General features: G+C 42.6%; 1 protein-coding gene across 6 annotated transcripts; it reads right to left on the minus strand.

Moving 5' to 3' along the window:
• Positions 1-51: 51 nt before the first annotated feature.
• Positions 52-13,337, minus strand: zc3h7a (zinc finger CCCH-type containing 7A). 6 transcript variants are annotated; one of them, XM_042705464.1, is made up of 23 exons: positions 13,125-13,337; positions 11,683-11,786; positions 11,202-11,241; positions 10,894-11,091; positions 10,270-10,428; positions 10,066-10,146; positions 9,552-9,605; positions 9,400-9,439; positions 8,811-9,193; positions 7,478-7,760; positions 7,161-7,246; positions 6,914-7,064; positions 6,529-6,687; positions 5,828-6,033; positions 5,396-5,496; positions 4,735-4,916; positions 4,451-4,524; positions 3,852-3,988; positions 3,596-3,704; positions 2,320-2,428; positions 1,607-1,740; positions 952-1,115; positions 52-830 (listed from the first exon to the last, which is right to left on the minus strand). In XM_042705464.1, the coding sequence occupies exons 2-23, from the start codon at positions 11,748-11,750 to the stop codon at positions 641-643; spliced, it is 3,108 nt and encodes a 1,035-aa protein (XP_042561398.1). In that variant the 5' UTR covers positions 11,751-11,786; positions 13,125-13,337; the 3' UTR covers positions 52-640. The 6 variants fall into 6 exon arrangements, with proteins under 6 accessions (XP_042561398.1, XP_042561401.1, XP_042561397.1 ...); XM_042705467.1 differs by lacking the exon at positions 13,125-13,337 and adding an exon at positions 12,571-13,117 and having other exon boundaries at positions 7,161-7,186; positions 7,520-7,760; XM_042705463.1 differs by lacking the exon at positions 13,125-13,337 and adding an exon at positions 12,571-13,117 and having other exon boundaries at positions 7,520-7,760.
• Positions 13,338-13,507: the final 170 nt, after the last annotated feature.

The following is a 13,507-nucleotide window of genomic DNA, read 5'->3' on the forward strand; positions in this document are numbered from 1 at the left end:
GTTCTACATTCAAATCCATTTACTTGGAAGCAACCCAACACAAACTTGTCATTTAAACAGAAAAAAAAATCTGCTGGAAATGATTTATTTTTGGACAGGTAGGCAGAACATAATAGAAGACAGAAAAATAAACATAATAAAATACCAGAATACCTCAAATGTCTCAGTATTCCAAACTCGGAATTAAGAACCAAAAAGATTTTGCAACAATACCATTTTTTCGTTCGTAGAACTATCGATTCTTGCTCCTCAAAGCTCCCATTATCAGAACTGAGGCTTTCGATGATCCAACCTTCACCTTTGGCATCTCTTTCACTTTATCATTCCAACTGAAAAAAAGTCAATCCCACTCTCTCTGGCAGGAGCATGACTGCTAAGTAAAAGGCATTGGTGCGTAACCTATCTGAATCTGTGATAACAGCAACAAAGCCATGATAACTGAGAACACGAGGCCGTCTCTGTCTGTACGAATTCTGTCGTAATCTCCAAACCGAGAGAACAGGCCTGTTTTTTTTGGTCCTTTAGAACTTGCCAAAAGTGAGCCCTCTTTTTTATTTAAAAAAAAAAGGCTCAACTTGTACTTTTTACCTTGTATCATTATGCATCATCCTGTGCATTACGTGCCATCATAATTAAAATGTTAGTTTATGTCTTTAAGCAGAAAACTATATTTGCCAAAGTCATTGTCATTGGGTGCTATCAGGTGATCTTTTCTGGCTTTGGCAAGTTTCATCATAAGGAACTCTCTTCGGTCTCTCCACTCTTTCAGTTCTTCGTCACCGTGGGCAAACTTGCACAGTTCCTCCTCTGTGCAGGTACCCTTAAGGAACCTGTAAAGCAAAGAAGTTCATATTCATTTTAGCGCGCACACACAGACAGACAGACAGACACACAATTACCAGCAACAAACATGACTGAAATCAGCACTCTAAAGGGCGCAGAACCTCTCACCTTTCACAAACTTTGAAAGTGCCGGTGGGAAAGCGATACTGCCAGCAGTTCTGGTCATCCTCAGAGTTGAAAACCCTCTCCTTGTGTTTGTCTGATGTGATATGTTGCTGCCACTGCTTTTCACTGTTGCAGTTTTTACCGCAAAGCCAGCAGTGGTTCCCCGCCTGAAATGATCAAATCAGAGCGCGCGTGAGAGAGAGAGAGAGAGACACAGACACACACACACACACACACACACAGACACGGCAGTTCGATAACTAGAGGGATAGAAAGCATATCGTTTCTCCCTGGGGACTACAGTTACAAGAATAGGGAATCCCAAACACAGCACACCTTCTAAACAGTTAACCTGGGCTCATTTCCTGGCCACTACAGGATGCCTTTGTGAGGCGCCTTGGATAAAAGCATCTGCTAAATACCGGACCTTTACCTTTATGTTTGCCTGGTTATGTTTAAATGGAATCAAATTTACAATTCAAAAGCATATTTCTTACCAACACCTGGGTTCATCTGATTAAGAACACACAAAGTACATAAAATCTCATGTGCGTTTGAGAAATGGATATAGGTGAATGTCACTGGTTGCATATGGACTTGTCTTCAAGCAAGGAGCACACAGCCCCCCCTGAGACTGTGGGTTCATTCTGTGACGTACCACTTCCTCTGCGTAGTCGGTGGGCATGTGGATCTGCTTGCCATTTTCTCGCAGGGCGCAGTTAGAGCTCTCCTCGTTCCAGCCTTGCCGCTGAGACTGGAGCCACAGCTCATACAGCTGCTCCAAGTCGGCAACTTCATCAGGCGAAGACAGACAGACAGACAGACACACACACACACACACACACACACACACACACACACACACACACACACACACACACACACACACACACACACACACACACAATGAAAATCGGTGAGTTATGAATAACTGCTATATAGAGATGTAGGCTAGTTGCTCCATGTTCACAACTGGTCCAGGTAAACTCACATGTGAGATGCACCCTTTTTTAAACCTCAGTTCTGAACTACTGACCCTGGAGCACATGACTGTTCAACACAATCTCATCGTCATCTCCTCAACCTGAATGAATTAAAAGCTATGCAAACAAAGTAATTTGTCCAACGTTAATGATTAAGTTTGAGAATTAAACATAACAAGTCTTTAACCGAGCTGTCTACTCACTACAGCCAAGTTAAACAAGTTGCTTTATGCTTAACACACTTCCTCTGCCTTTGTCAGAGAAGACTTAAGTGTCAGCTATGTGACAGCTGGCAGCTGACTAACATATTTCACTACATTTCTTCCACTCCTTTTGTTTCATCAGGTGAGGGAATAATGGCTGCCCCGAGGTGGAAGCTCATACTCACTGCTGTTCTCCTTCATGTACGTCCACAGGTCCCTCTCCTCTGCACTGTGTGCAAAGGTGCAGTTCCCAATGTACTGGCACTTCTTGCCAGCGGAGACATGCATGCAGATCTGTCCATAAAATAATAATAAAAAAAAAAACATAAATTTAAAACGGTGAACCTACAACCTTTTCCAAACAAGGAGTGTTAACAAATTCTATACATGCGTTGTGTGCCATGAAAAATAAAAATAAAAAATAAAGCTGAAAGTGTCTGAGTCCTCCACATATGGCTAACAAAGTCACCGCTTTTCGACCAACAGGGATCAGGTTCTTGAACTGGTACCGGTCTGGATGCTTTGAACTTTGGTGTCATCTAGCAAGCCAGACCTCGTTTCCACCAGGTTTGAGTCGGAACCATTGTAATCAAGGATGTAACATCATGGAGGGCGTTGCACAATGCACAACGGAAGTTAACAGTAATATCAAGATGGCGGATCGAATTGATTACCTGCCAGCTTTTGCTTCGTCTTCCCCTCCAAACTGTAAAATAATACGCCCACTGATGTAACAGTTTGCAATGGAAAAACGACCTCTCTTTTAGTTCCAGCTGGGAACCAACTTTTAAGGTTATTTTTGGTGAAAATGCCCGAACGGTTCAACATTTTGTACGTGAACCAGAACGGAACCCGTCCCCTGTTAGTGGGAATAGGGGTACGTGTGATTTATGGTTCCTGGAGACCTGCGCCACTTAAGGAGTTGCACTGAGAGTGGCCGAGTGACCCAGTAAATCACAGCTCTCCGTCACTGTGCCCACATACGTGAGATCACTTTAGACCGGTGAGAAAGGGAAGGCTATGATGGTGCACATGTGAAGCTAACGCTCTGGTCTTTCACGGTCCCTTCCACACTAAAGCCTAAGATTCCGTCTTGTTTTTTCGGTGGCATTCATTAATCAGCAATACAGCAGCTAGTGCCCGCTTAATATAGTTTATACACTGAGCTATAGTCTTCTGACTGGAGGAAGCCCTCCTAAGAATGGTCACGGACTGTCTGAACTGGCAGCCAGAAAATGTCAGCATGTGGGTATTTTAACATTGTACACATTCAAGACACAAAGAATAAAATATAAAGAAAAAAAAATATTATAAATGCAATATCATGATGTGTGAAGTACCACTTTATTGTGTTAAAGGATTGCTTTTAGTCTTCGTATATATGTGTGGGTTTGTTGTGTATATACAGTATATATATGGGGATCAATAAAGTCCCCTAAAGTCTACCTATCTATCACCTACCTCAAACTGAGAGGGGACAGGCTTCTTTGTGGGAAGAGGACGAATGGGCGTCCACTTCTTGCGTTCATTGGAGCTTACTATGACCTGTACTCTTCTGTCTTTGGCCCACCTGGTGCAGCGACAGACATCAGATACACACATGAATACCAGGAGAACCCACGAAGGCTCCTCTTTATGCAATTCAGAATCAAGCCTGGCTGCCCCCCCCCCCCCTCAAGCCACATCAAGTCCTCTTCCATAAAAGACAGTTACTTACGGATGCCTGGCCTTTGCACCACAATATTTCCTGTTCTTGTCTGGCTCACTGACTTGGCCGTTCCTCCAACACTGCACGCACACAAACTGCATCTTCAGGTTGGATGGCCCAAAGCGCTTCAGTGCTGCAGGGATTTCCTGCACAGAGAACATGAAACAAAACTGAAGGTTAATTTACAGGTCTACCATGTCACTCTGATATAATATGATAATATAATATAAAAAACAAAGCCTTGTTTACATTCACGTGTGTCACTAAAGTCTATCGAACTGAATCAAATTAAGGTGCAGAATCTGCTGAATTATTTTCTGCAGAATGTAAACAATGTAGCTTTTAAAGTACTCAAAAAAAAAATCTTGATGACCGTTGGTCAAGGTAGGAAATGAAAGTGGCATTCATTTCCTACCTTGACCAAAGGTCCATCAAGAATTTTTGTTTTGAGTACTTTAAAAGCTACATTGTTTACATTCTGCAGAAAGTAATTCAGCAGTTTCTGCACCTTAATTTGATTCACATGGCAAAAGCCATAAGCACAATACTGAGCCTACATGCCGGGGCCCATCTTGCCTTGCTTGGCAGTATCCCTAGAAGTTGTTTACCTGAATTCCTTGTGAGTTGGCCTCCATGCTCCAATACCTGTGGGCGTCTTGAACAATACCCTCATGAGAAATACCTGAATGGAAAAAGGGAACAACCCTTCAGAGATACAACATGCATGTTCCGCTTTCACTCCATGCCATTTGGCCACACTCCACTAACTCTAACAGCGTAACGCTGGCATGGTACAAGATCATCCCATAGGTTACAGTGACTGGGTGACTTTTCCAGTGTATTTCCCAGAGGTCTCAGGGTTCTTATTGGTTCTGAGGCTGTTTGGACCCACCTTGCTGGGACTGCAGCATCCACACCTTGAGTTCCACCAGGCTGTGGGCGTAGAAGCAGAAGTCTTCGCGCTGACATCCATAGCGCACTTCGTGTCGGCACAGATCCATCTGGCACGGTTGGGCGAGGGGCCGGATCTTAGAGTACCGCACCGTATTCTCCTTCAGAATGTGGACCAGGCACCTGTCGGGCACAGGATGCGTCACTCTCACTGCTGCTTATTATTATTATCAGAAACAGCACAGAGCCAAAACACGCTCCCCTTTTCCCTACTGGCCGGCAATGAACCATGTCTACTGATAACAAAGACTGCTGGGTTTAGCTGGAGTTAGTGTTTGTCTGGCTTCTTACAAAACAAGAAGTAGTTCCAAAATGTTGTCACGAGTGATCTTCTGGTAGACTTGTTATTCAACTTCCCATGACCGTGGGAGCCCTCTGGACACTCAGGCACCAGTATTTACTTTCTGTGAATCTGTACATACCCATAGGCTACACGTGTAATGTACAATGAAACAACCTCCGAACATACAGACACACTACTATACTATGAGCAAAGAGACTAGCCATTCAACCAGTCCTATACATTTCAAGAACAGAGGGAAGACTCGAGATTCACCTTAATTTGACATGAAGGGGGAGGGGAGGGTGGAGACATTGCTTACTTTTTCTCTTCAAAGTTATGCTTTGTCACTGGATGAGAGCACAGGCTTGGGTTTTCTGTGTTGGTTTTGCTGATGATTCTAGGTTTGTGATCAAAACACACCTGGGAATAGGAACAGGCATGTCAGTCAAACGCTTTTTCTCACTCTCCTTCCTTTGTCTTCTGGTAACATGACTCAAAATAGCACAGTCATCCAACCTGTCACACCTGTCCTAGAGCAGGATGTGATTACATAATATGAGCTTGGGAGTGCATCAAGTGTCAGGAGATACTGGCATCCTTGTTTTACTTTCAGAGACTGCAGCAGTCAAGGCCACACATCTGTGGACTAAACAAGAGTGGCCGTTTCCCAAAGCATGCCTTTCAGCTCGTCAGAATCCAGACAAAATAAATAAAAATGGGATACAATGGACGTGTCTTCAGCCCGCCATACCTCACAGAGGAACATAAATATCCCATGATGCTCCTGGAGGATCGTGGGAACCGTCAGGTGGACCGTTCGTATCGAGCCGAACGGGTCACAAAGCAGCTCGCGACTTATGAAGCCTTTACGCTCCAGCGTCCAAACGTCAATCTCCTCCTGGCAGTACGCAAACGTGCAGTGACCAGGGTATCTGCACTCCTCTCCCATGGCAACATCTTAAAAAGCAAAAAAAAAACAAAAACTGACTGTTAAACTTGACTAAATCTAAACAGGAATTTGTACTGGAGGTTATTCACAAAAAAACAGCCAATTTAAAATCAGAGCTCAGTTAGCCATCTCTACAGGATTTTATGACAATATAAATCAGATAACAGAGCGAGTTCAGGAGTCTCAAGTTCAAGACAGCAGCACGATCAAGACTTTGCCACCTCAGGATTAACCGCTAACCCTAATAACCCACCATCATAAGCTCTGGTTGCCAGTAGAGCACACTATTCTTGGGACTGTGTGCATGGACACTATGCATTGCTGCTGTAATGTTTCCCCAAACAGGCCACTGTATGGGCAGTTGGGCACAAAAGGGAATATTGTACTTTTTTTCAGTCAGGTGTGTATGCCAATCACTATGTGCAGTACTTTGATTCCTTCTGATGCTAGGGAACAGATCATCACACACACACACGAAAGGACAGGACCAGCCAGGACATTACCTTTGCATATGTAATAAGGCCCCACATACTGAGTCTTGGTTGGTCTTGGTCGAATAAGCTTCCATGCGATGTTCCCCGAATACTTGATTCTCCCCAGCAAAATGTCCTTTTTGCATTTGTGCTCCTCTACGTAGTGGGTATAGTCCAATACTCTAGGACCTACAAAAAGAGACCGATTTTACACACCAAAAAATAACCCTGTGTGTGTGTGTTTGAGCACTGGCCTTGATTTAGTCTTTTGTTGCTAGGTTTGTTGCTTTTGATAATATGTAAACACTCCTACTGTAGTTAACATCACCACAGCTACCAACCCAAGACAGACAGACAGACAGACAGACAGAGACAGACAGACAGACAGACAGACAGACAGTTAAGAGATCCTTACCCGATTTCACATAGCATGCCGCACACGCCTGTTTAAACTCATGAGTGTCAGCAAGAGGATTTTTGGACAGATCCACCCGCGAAATATTTGATTCAGGCGCACTTAAGGGCACCCCAATCGGAGGAAATAATGGCTGATTATTATTGTTCATCTGCAGGAGAAAGGATGAAAATGTGTCAACTTGTGCGCCGTTGCTGTGGTTCAAAGACAGCAAGCGGTAAGACGGTAGGCAAAAAGACGTTCTTACAGGCATGATGGGGTGTTGAGCATAGCCTGGACTCACAGCGGGTGAAGCAAAATTGAAAAGAGAATGGGGGGTAATTTTAGCATCATCTAAAACATAGAGAACAAAAAACCACATCCACAGACTGTTAAACATGGTTAAAAACACAAAAACGCAAATTCCGCCTCAGCTCATAAACCCCTTCATTCAGAAACCCCTCAAATAGACAACACGAAAACAGCATCAACAAACAACGCAGCTGTTGTATGCAAGTTGTCCTTCACCAAAAGTTCACAAAATAACTCTGAAATGAAACAACTATGAAATGAATGAATATACACCTTCAAGACAAGCATCTTCTGTGAACCAGGTGAAGGCCGTACCTGTCTGTGCATCGGAAAGGGACAGACAGTCTAAGGAGTCCAGGGCCGAGGGGAAGGGGTCCAGACCGATAGAATAGGCGTTGGGCTTGTGGTAAGGCGCGGGAAGGGTGACTGTGCACTGCTGCGTTAGGGGCGTCAGGGGCGCCAGGAACGGGTGGATGATGTGGGGGGGCATGAAGAGAGGGCCGACCGAGGTCATCCTGGTGGGTAGAGGCAGAGGACCGTCCATGGTGGGAATGCCCTGCAGGGGCGAAACAAACAAACAAACAAACAAGCAAACAGAGGGGTCACATCTGTTATTTAAAATTCCAACTGGTGGAGGCAGGGTGATCGGCGATGCAGAATAACACAATTCTGTTTTAGAATAGATTTTAAAGGTTTTATGGATTACTTTTAAGGCTCTTCATGGCCCCTCTCCTAGCTATATCTCTAACCTCTTAGTACCGCACATGCCGGTATGTACTTTGAGATCCTTGGGCAGAGGTCTTTTGTTTATTCCAGAGGCCCGAATGAAAACTAAAGCGGACAGAGCATTTGCAGTCAGGGCCCCAAGGCTCTGGAACGATCTACCCGAGGAAATCAGGTTGGCAGAGTCAGTGACTTCCTTTAAGTCCCTTGTTGAAACACACATTTAGGAGAGCCTTTCCTGATTTTGCTTGAGTTTTAATTTTCTTTTAATGGTCTTATTTCATTACAAAAACAAACAAACCAAATACCCTGTACTGCCGTTCTGTACACTGTACTCGTTTAAAACCTGATGATTTTATTTATTGTGATGCCTCTGTGAGGCACTTTGCAATATGGATCCTGAGAAGTGTTCTTTAAATAAAAAAATATTATTATTATAATTACAACAGACCTTCGCTTCTGATGCTTAATAGGTAGCTCACTTTGCAAGAGTTGTTCATGTGGAGTGACAGCTAATTTTTTATAAATATGAATGAAAACAATATGAAATAAAAAAAGAAAAGGCCCACCACAAGCTATTGAATTCCATAGAATAACAAAGGATAGTCCTCAGCTCCAATGCTGCAGTTAGTATGTTTATGAGGTTTAAAAGGTAACCAGTTTTCCTGGGTAATTTGAGGTCAACTGCATCCTGGATGAATATCTCAGATAAAGGGCAGGACCTGGCCTGCAGTGTATACTAGCTGGATAGACATGAGAGCCTGTTGTCTCATCCCTAATATGTGCCCTCTTCCTCACCAGTTTGAAGTTCAACACTTTTACATTCATTTTGTATTAACACTTTTACTCTGTCAGCACTAACAGGTCACTCGAGGTGTCTTACCTCTGTGGACTGCTCATGAGCAACGTTGTCCAAAAGGTCATCCAGGTCGTCCCCGATGATCTTGGAGTTGAAGTCCAGGTGGGCCTCTGGCATATTATACACCTCATGGGACCTGTTCCCATTCACCAGCATGTGATTGGCCAGGGGCCCAGACTCGTGGTTGAGGGGCTCAGGGGCCATGGGAGGCATGGGGCTGATGGAGGAGGTGGGGGGGAGGACGTTAAGCGGGGCCGGCTCGGGCTCCGACCTCTCGAAGGCTGGCAGGCCCTCTGGGGGCGTGTTGAGGACTGGCACTGTGCTTGGTATTGAGGTTGGCATCTCGACGGACAGCTGAGAAGGGACTGGCACAGGGCCAGCTGTCTCCATGGAGACCTGGGACACATCTGGAGAAAACGACACACACACACACACACACACACACACACACACACACACACACACACACACACACACACACACACACACACACACAGACACAGACACAGACACAGAGAGAGAGAAAGTGTGTGAGAGAGTGATCCACGACAGAAAGAGTGAAAAGAAACTCACAGTGTTGAAGAAAGCACATAATACTGGTTAATGCTCCTACCCATTTCGATATCGTCCACGGATGGAGATCCATTTGAAAACTGCAATGGAAATATCTGTTAAGATGGCAATGTTTATACCTGAATATTTTACAACTAACATTTTCATGCATATGCACTTATTTAAGAATCAATGCCTAAAGTACGGCCTTACCTTATCATTTGTAGCACTTGATATAGTTGAACCAGGTATAATATTTAAGGCAGGCTGTTTGAGAAATAACAAAGGAATGAATCATACTTGCAGACAATACTGAAAAATCCCCACTGCAACAATGATTTAAAATCCGTTTATTTTTTGTATGATGTAGGAATGATGACATAATCTGATAAAAATAATGAAATGCATTAAAAATGAAAAGGATTCTTTCCATGGTTAGGCAGATATATTTCAAATACACAAACCACAGAAAAATGTGATTTTACGGTCGATTTGATCCATCAACCACTCACAGATGACATGGTGCTTATTCTGAGTTAGTAAAACATTCTCTTTGTTTGTCTGACTATCAGTTCAAATTAAATGTTGCCAAATGAGTCTAAATTCTATTTAATAACAATCATATCAGATTCACACACATCATATTACACATTCACATGATGAAACAAACAAAACAAAACATGTGTGCTAAGGACTGCTTCAAACAAACACAAGATAATAGTCTTACCTTGCTTCTGATGTAGGCTTTGCGAATTTTCAATCCTAATATCTGAGCAAGTTCATGTGTGAGCTGAATTACTTTAGAATCCTAGGAGTCAAACAAGAAAGACTGCATTAACACACACACACGCATTCATTTTTAAACAACTGCATACTTGATGCAGTGCATTTCAAACAGGAAGACACATCAGCCTCCCACTGCATACCCTACCTGAGGCACTGCCAGTGAACATTTGGCCACTGCATCATAGGCCTCTGTGTGTCTTCCAATCTCTTTTAGACATCTGGCCTTGCGATAAAGCGCTCGGTAATTGCCATCATTTAACGTCAGAGCTTTTTCACAGTCCTCCAGAGCTTGATCGTATAAACCCTGAAACAGATCAAAGCAAGAGTTAATACTTGGGCCGATTGTAGATCTGCTGATTAACACTGGGCTTCTTCCTTCTCATATCGGAACTGAAATTGGTATAAAGCTGATAAATACTCAAACACCTCTAGATGTAAACTTTACACTTCAATTTAACAAGTGCCCTCTGGAAAAAAGACTAACTGCTTCTCCGCTGAAAAATGGCCATTGGCATCTTTACATTTTACTTTATTGTTGTCAACTTAAGACTTTTGATATCATAACAGTCACTAATGGCCAACTGTACGCTGTCCTATAGCAATATATTTATATTTTAAATACTTTTTAAAATCCTTGATGTTAACTATAACAGTCCTTTTTAATCTCATTCAACTCAATTATATATTTAATGAGATATTTTGGACATCTGAAAGTTTTTCAGGACATAGGCAGACCGCAAGTGAGATAGCATGTTCCAATCATACTCACTATATTTAAGTAGGCAGCAGCACGATTTGCAAACATCTTCTCCCTCGCTCCGGGAGATATGACGATATCCTCCGATTCAGCATACTCGGTTATGTTTAAGGCCTCTGTGTGCAGTTCTACTGATCTGGCCCATTCGCCTTCACAGAATACATCATTTCCCTCGCCGAACAGGTTCCTCACAAGAGCATGAATAAATACCTGCCATAACCGACAGAAAACAGCCTTGTGAGACTGGGCTAAATAAGACATTTTTTTTTTTAAGAAATGTGATTAAATGTGGGGAAAATAGAAAAACAAGGATGTCAAACCTCATATTCCTCTTGTGTTCCAGGGTATGGTAATGTGGATCTGCATACGGTCAAACAAACAAACAAAGTGGAAGAACACAACATTAAACGCGGGTAATGCCTTAAAAGGAAATCACATTAGGCAGATATCCCAGGTGACACTGAGAGTGGAAGATGTTGTCAAGTCATTTGCAGTGGTGGTAAACAATTAAATGTCCACATGGACACTTAATGGTTCCCCACAGATTCACTGACGCTAGCAGCACTGGGTTGACACGAGTGCATTAGATCTCTACTGGGGCTAAAGGTGGTAGTTCTAAGACCCTTGGGGCAGTCAATGAAAAATGTCCATGATTTGCAGCGCATTTACACATCCAACCATAATCTTTACCCAAAGCATAGCAAGTTCACCACTTGTATTTCAATTTCAAATGTAGGTCAACTGTAATTGGTTCTTTCCCTAATAACCTAAACTTCACACAGTGACTGCTTTCACACTCACTGTATGAACTGCAGTCCTTTCTGAATGTCGTGCCACCGACTGCTTCTGTCCTGACAAAGTTGAGACATGTTTCCATGTGTCGTCAGGACCAATTTGGGAGTCACCTACAAGAGAAATTTCAGTTCATGAGTTTACATAGACATTTTGAGTTGTTCTTCCACAGCAAACAACAACAATGCTTCTCTGATAGCAACATATAACTGCTAGCCTACAATACATAACGAGTACTGTATCATTAGTTTGTTTATGTAATGCTTGTTGTTTACTCGACAAAAAGCATGACAACGCTGAATTGTATCGAGTCAAATTAAGTATCCACATATTAACCCAAACATGTAATTATTTGCAAATCTTATACATAACTGGTGCCTTGCACACATTACACTTGGCGTGAATTTTAAGGAACGACGTGATGTATATGATTATAATACATTTCACTTAACCATGAAGACCGAAAGAAAACGTACCTGCCTATTCTCTAATAACGTTACTCAGGCACAACTTTTAATACACCTGAAGTAACCGTGTAAATACACTAATCTGTCTGTAAAGACGAATTGGATGCTACGAAATCAGGAGTTAATCACTTCCGGTTTGTGAAATGCTAACGTCAACTTAGTTGTTGGACAGGAAACCAAAACTTCACCTAACAAACATGCATGACACAAAAAGCTGAAACGAGATATAAAAGTTATTAGGTTACGTTAGATTGATCCACTTTGACTGGAAACAAATTAATCGTATTTCACGTTGAGAGAAAAAAACAGAGTTTACTTGGAACAGGTCTAGCTAGCTAAGTTAATAGCTGACGATAGTCATGTTGTGCCAAGTTGACATTTTGTCGACTTTATCCAAGTGGGTGGCATGAAATGCAAAGGGCAAAATTACCAGAATTAGCATGTCAAACTTGGTAGCAGGCTAGCGAGTAGTCTCACAGATATTTCTAATGTTCCTGCCATAGCTGGATGGCTAATGTTCAGCGCAAACTACTATAAACCATGAACCGCCTGACAGACGTTAATATAGGTTAGCCAACATTACGGAGCTGGGAGGGCAGATAGCTAGCTAGCTAAATATTGTGGATATTGTCTTACCAGTCTAACGTTACCATTATCTATCAAACAAACACGCTGTCATATTTAACATGCATAACATGGCGAACTGGCTCTGATATAACTACCGAACTGCCCAGACAGTACAGAGAATATTTTTTCTTTTGCTTTACGCTAAGGGCAGTTTAAAGGGAACAGAACAAAAGCTAACGTTAAGCATTCCAGACAGTTAAGTGGCCATAAAAGTACAATGCGGACTAGCTAGCATGAGCTAGCTGGCTGGCTATGTGCTTTTGCCGCGCAAGATGCCTTTTGAGCTTTCAGTGAGCCTTCCTGAAACTGATCTACAAAAATAGATTATTCACATCTTAAATTATGTCGTGTACCCACCTTTGCAAACTTTATCACAACCCAATTTCTTTTCAAAGCCGAAAAAGTTAGCTAGACATCAAAGGCATTAACTAGCTATTCCCTTCGGCGAATTCACACTGTTCAGGCAATGTGATGTAGACAATTTTCATGATCGTTTCGTACCATCCAAATAGTTGCCCCTCGCATTTGTGAAACAGCTCCCCCTATCGATGACCACCAAGTGCAATCACAATCTGAGGTTGGCTTCTACCTGATCACTTCTCTGCGTTGTTATGAGTTTGGCGATCCTCGCTGCAGCCTACAGTGATAACGTTATCAATAAAGTAGTATCCCTTCAGTAGGTACCGCCACACCGGTGTGTTTAGAATGTTATGGAATTAAGGTTGTAAATAATCTCTGGG

The sequence above is a fragment of the Clupea harengus genome, unplaced genomic scaffold (assembly GCF_900700415.2).
Source record: "Clupea harengus unplaced genomic scaffold, Ch_v2.0.2, whole genome shotgun sequence".
Taxonomy (NCBI): domain Eukaryota; kingdom Metazoa; phylum Chordata; class Actinopteri; order Clupeiformes; family Clupeidae; genus Clupea; species Clupea harengus.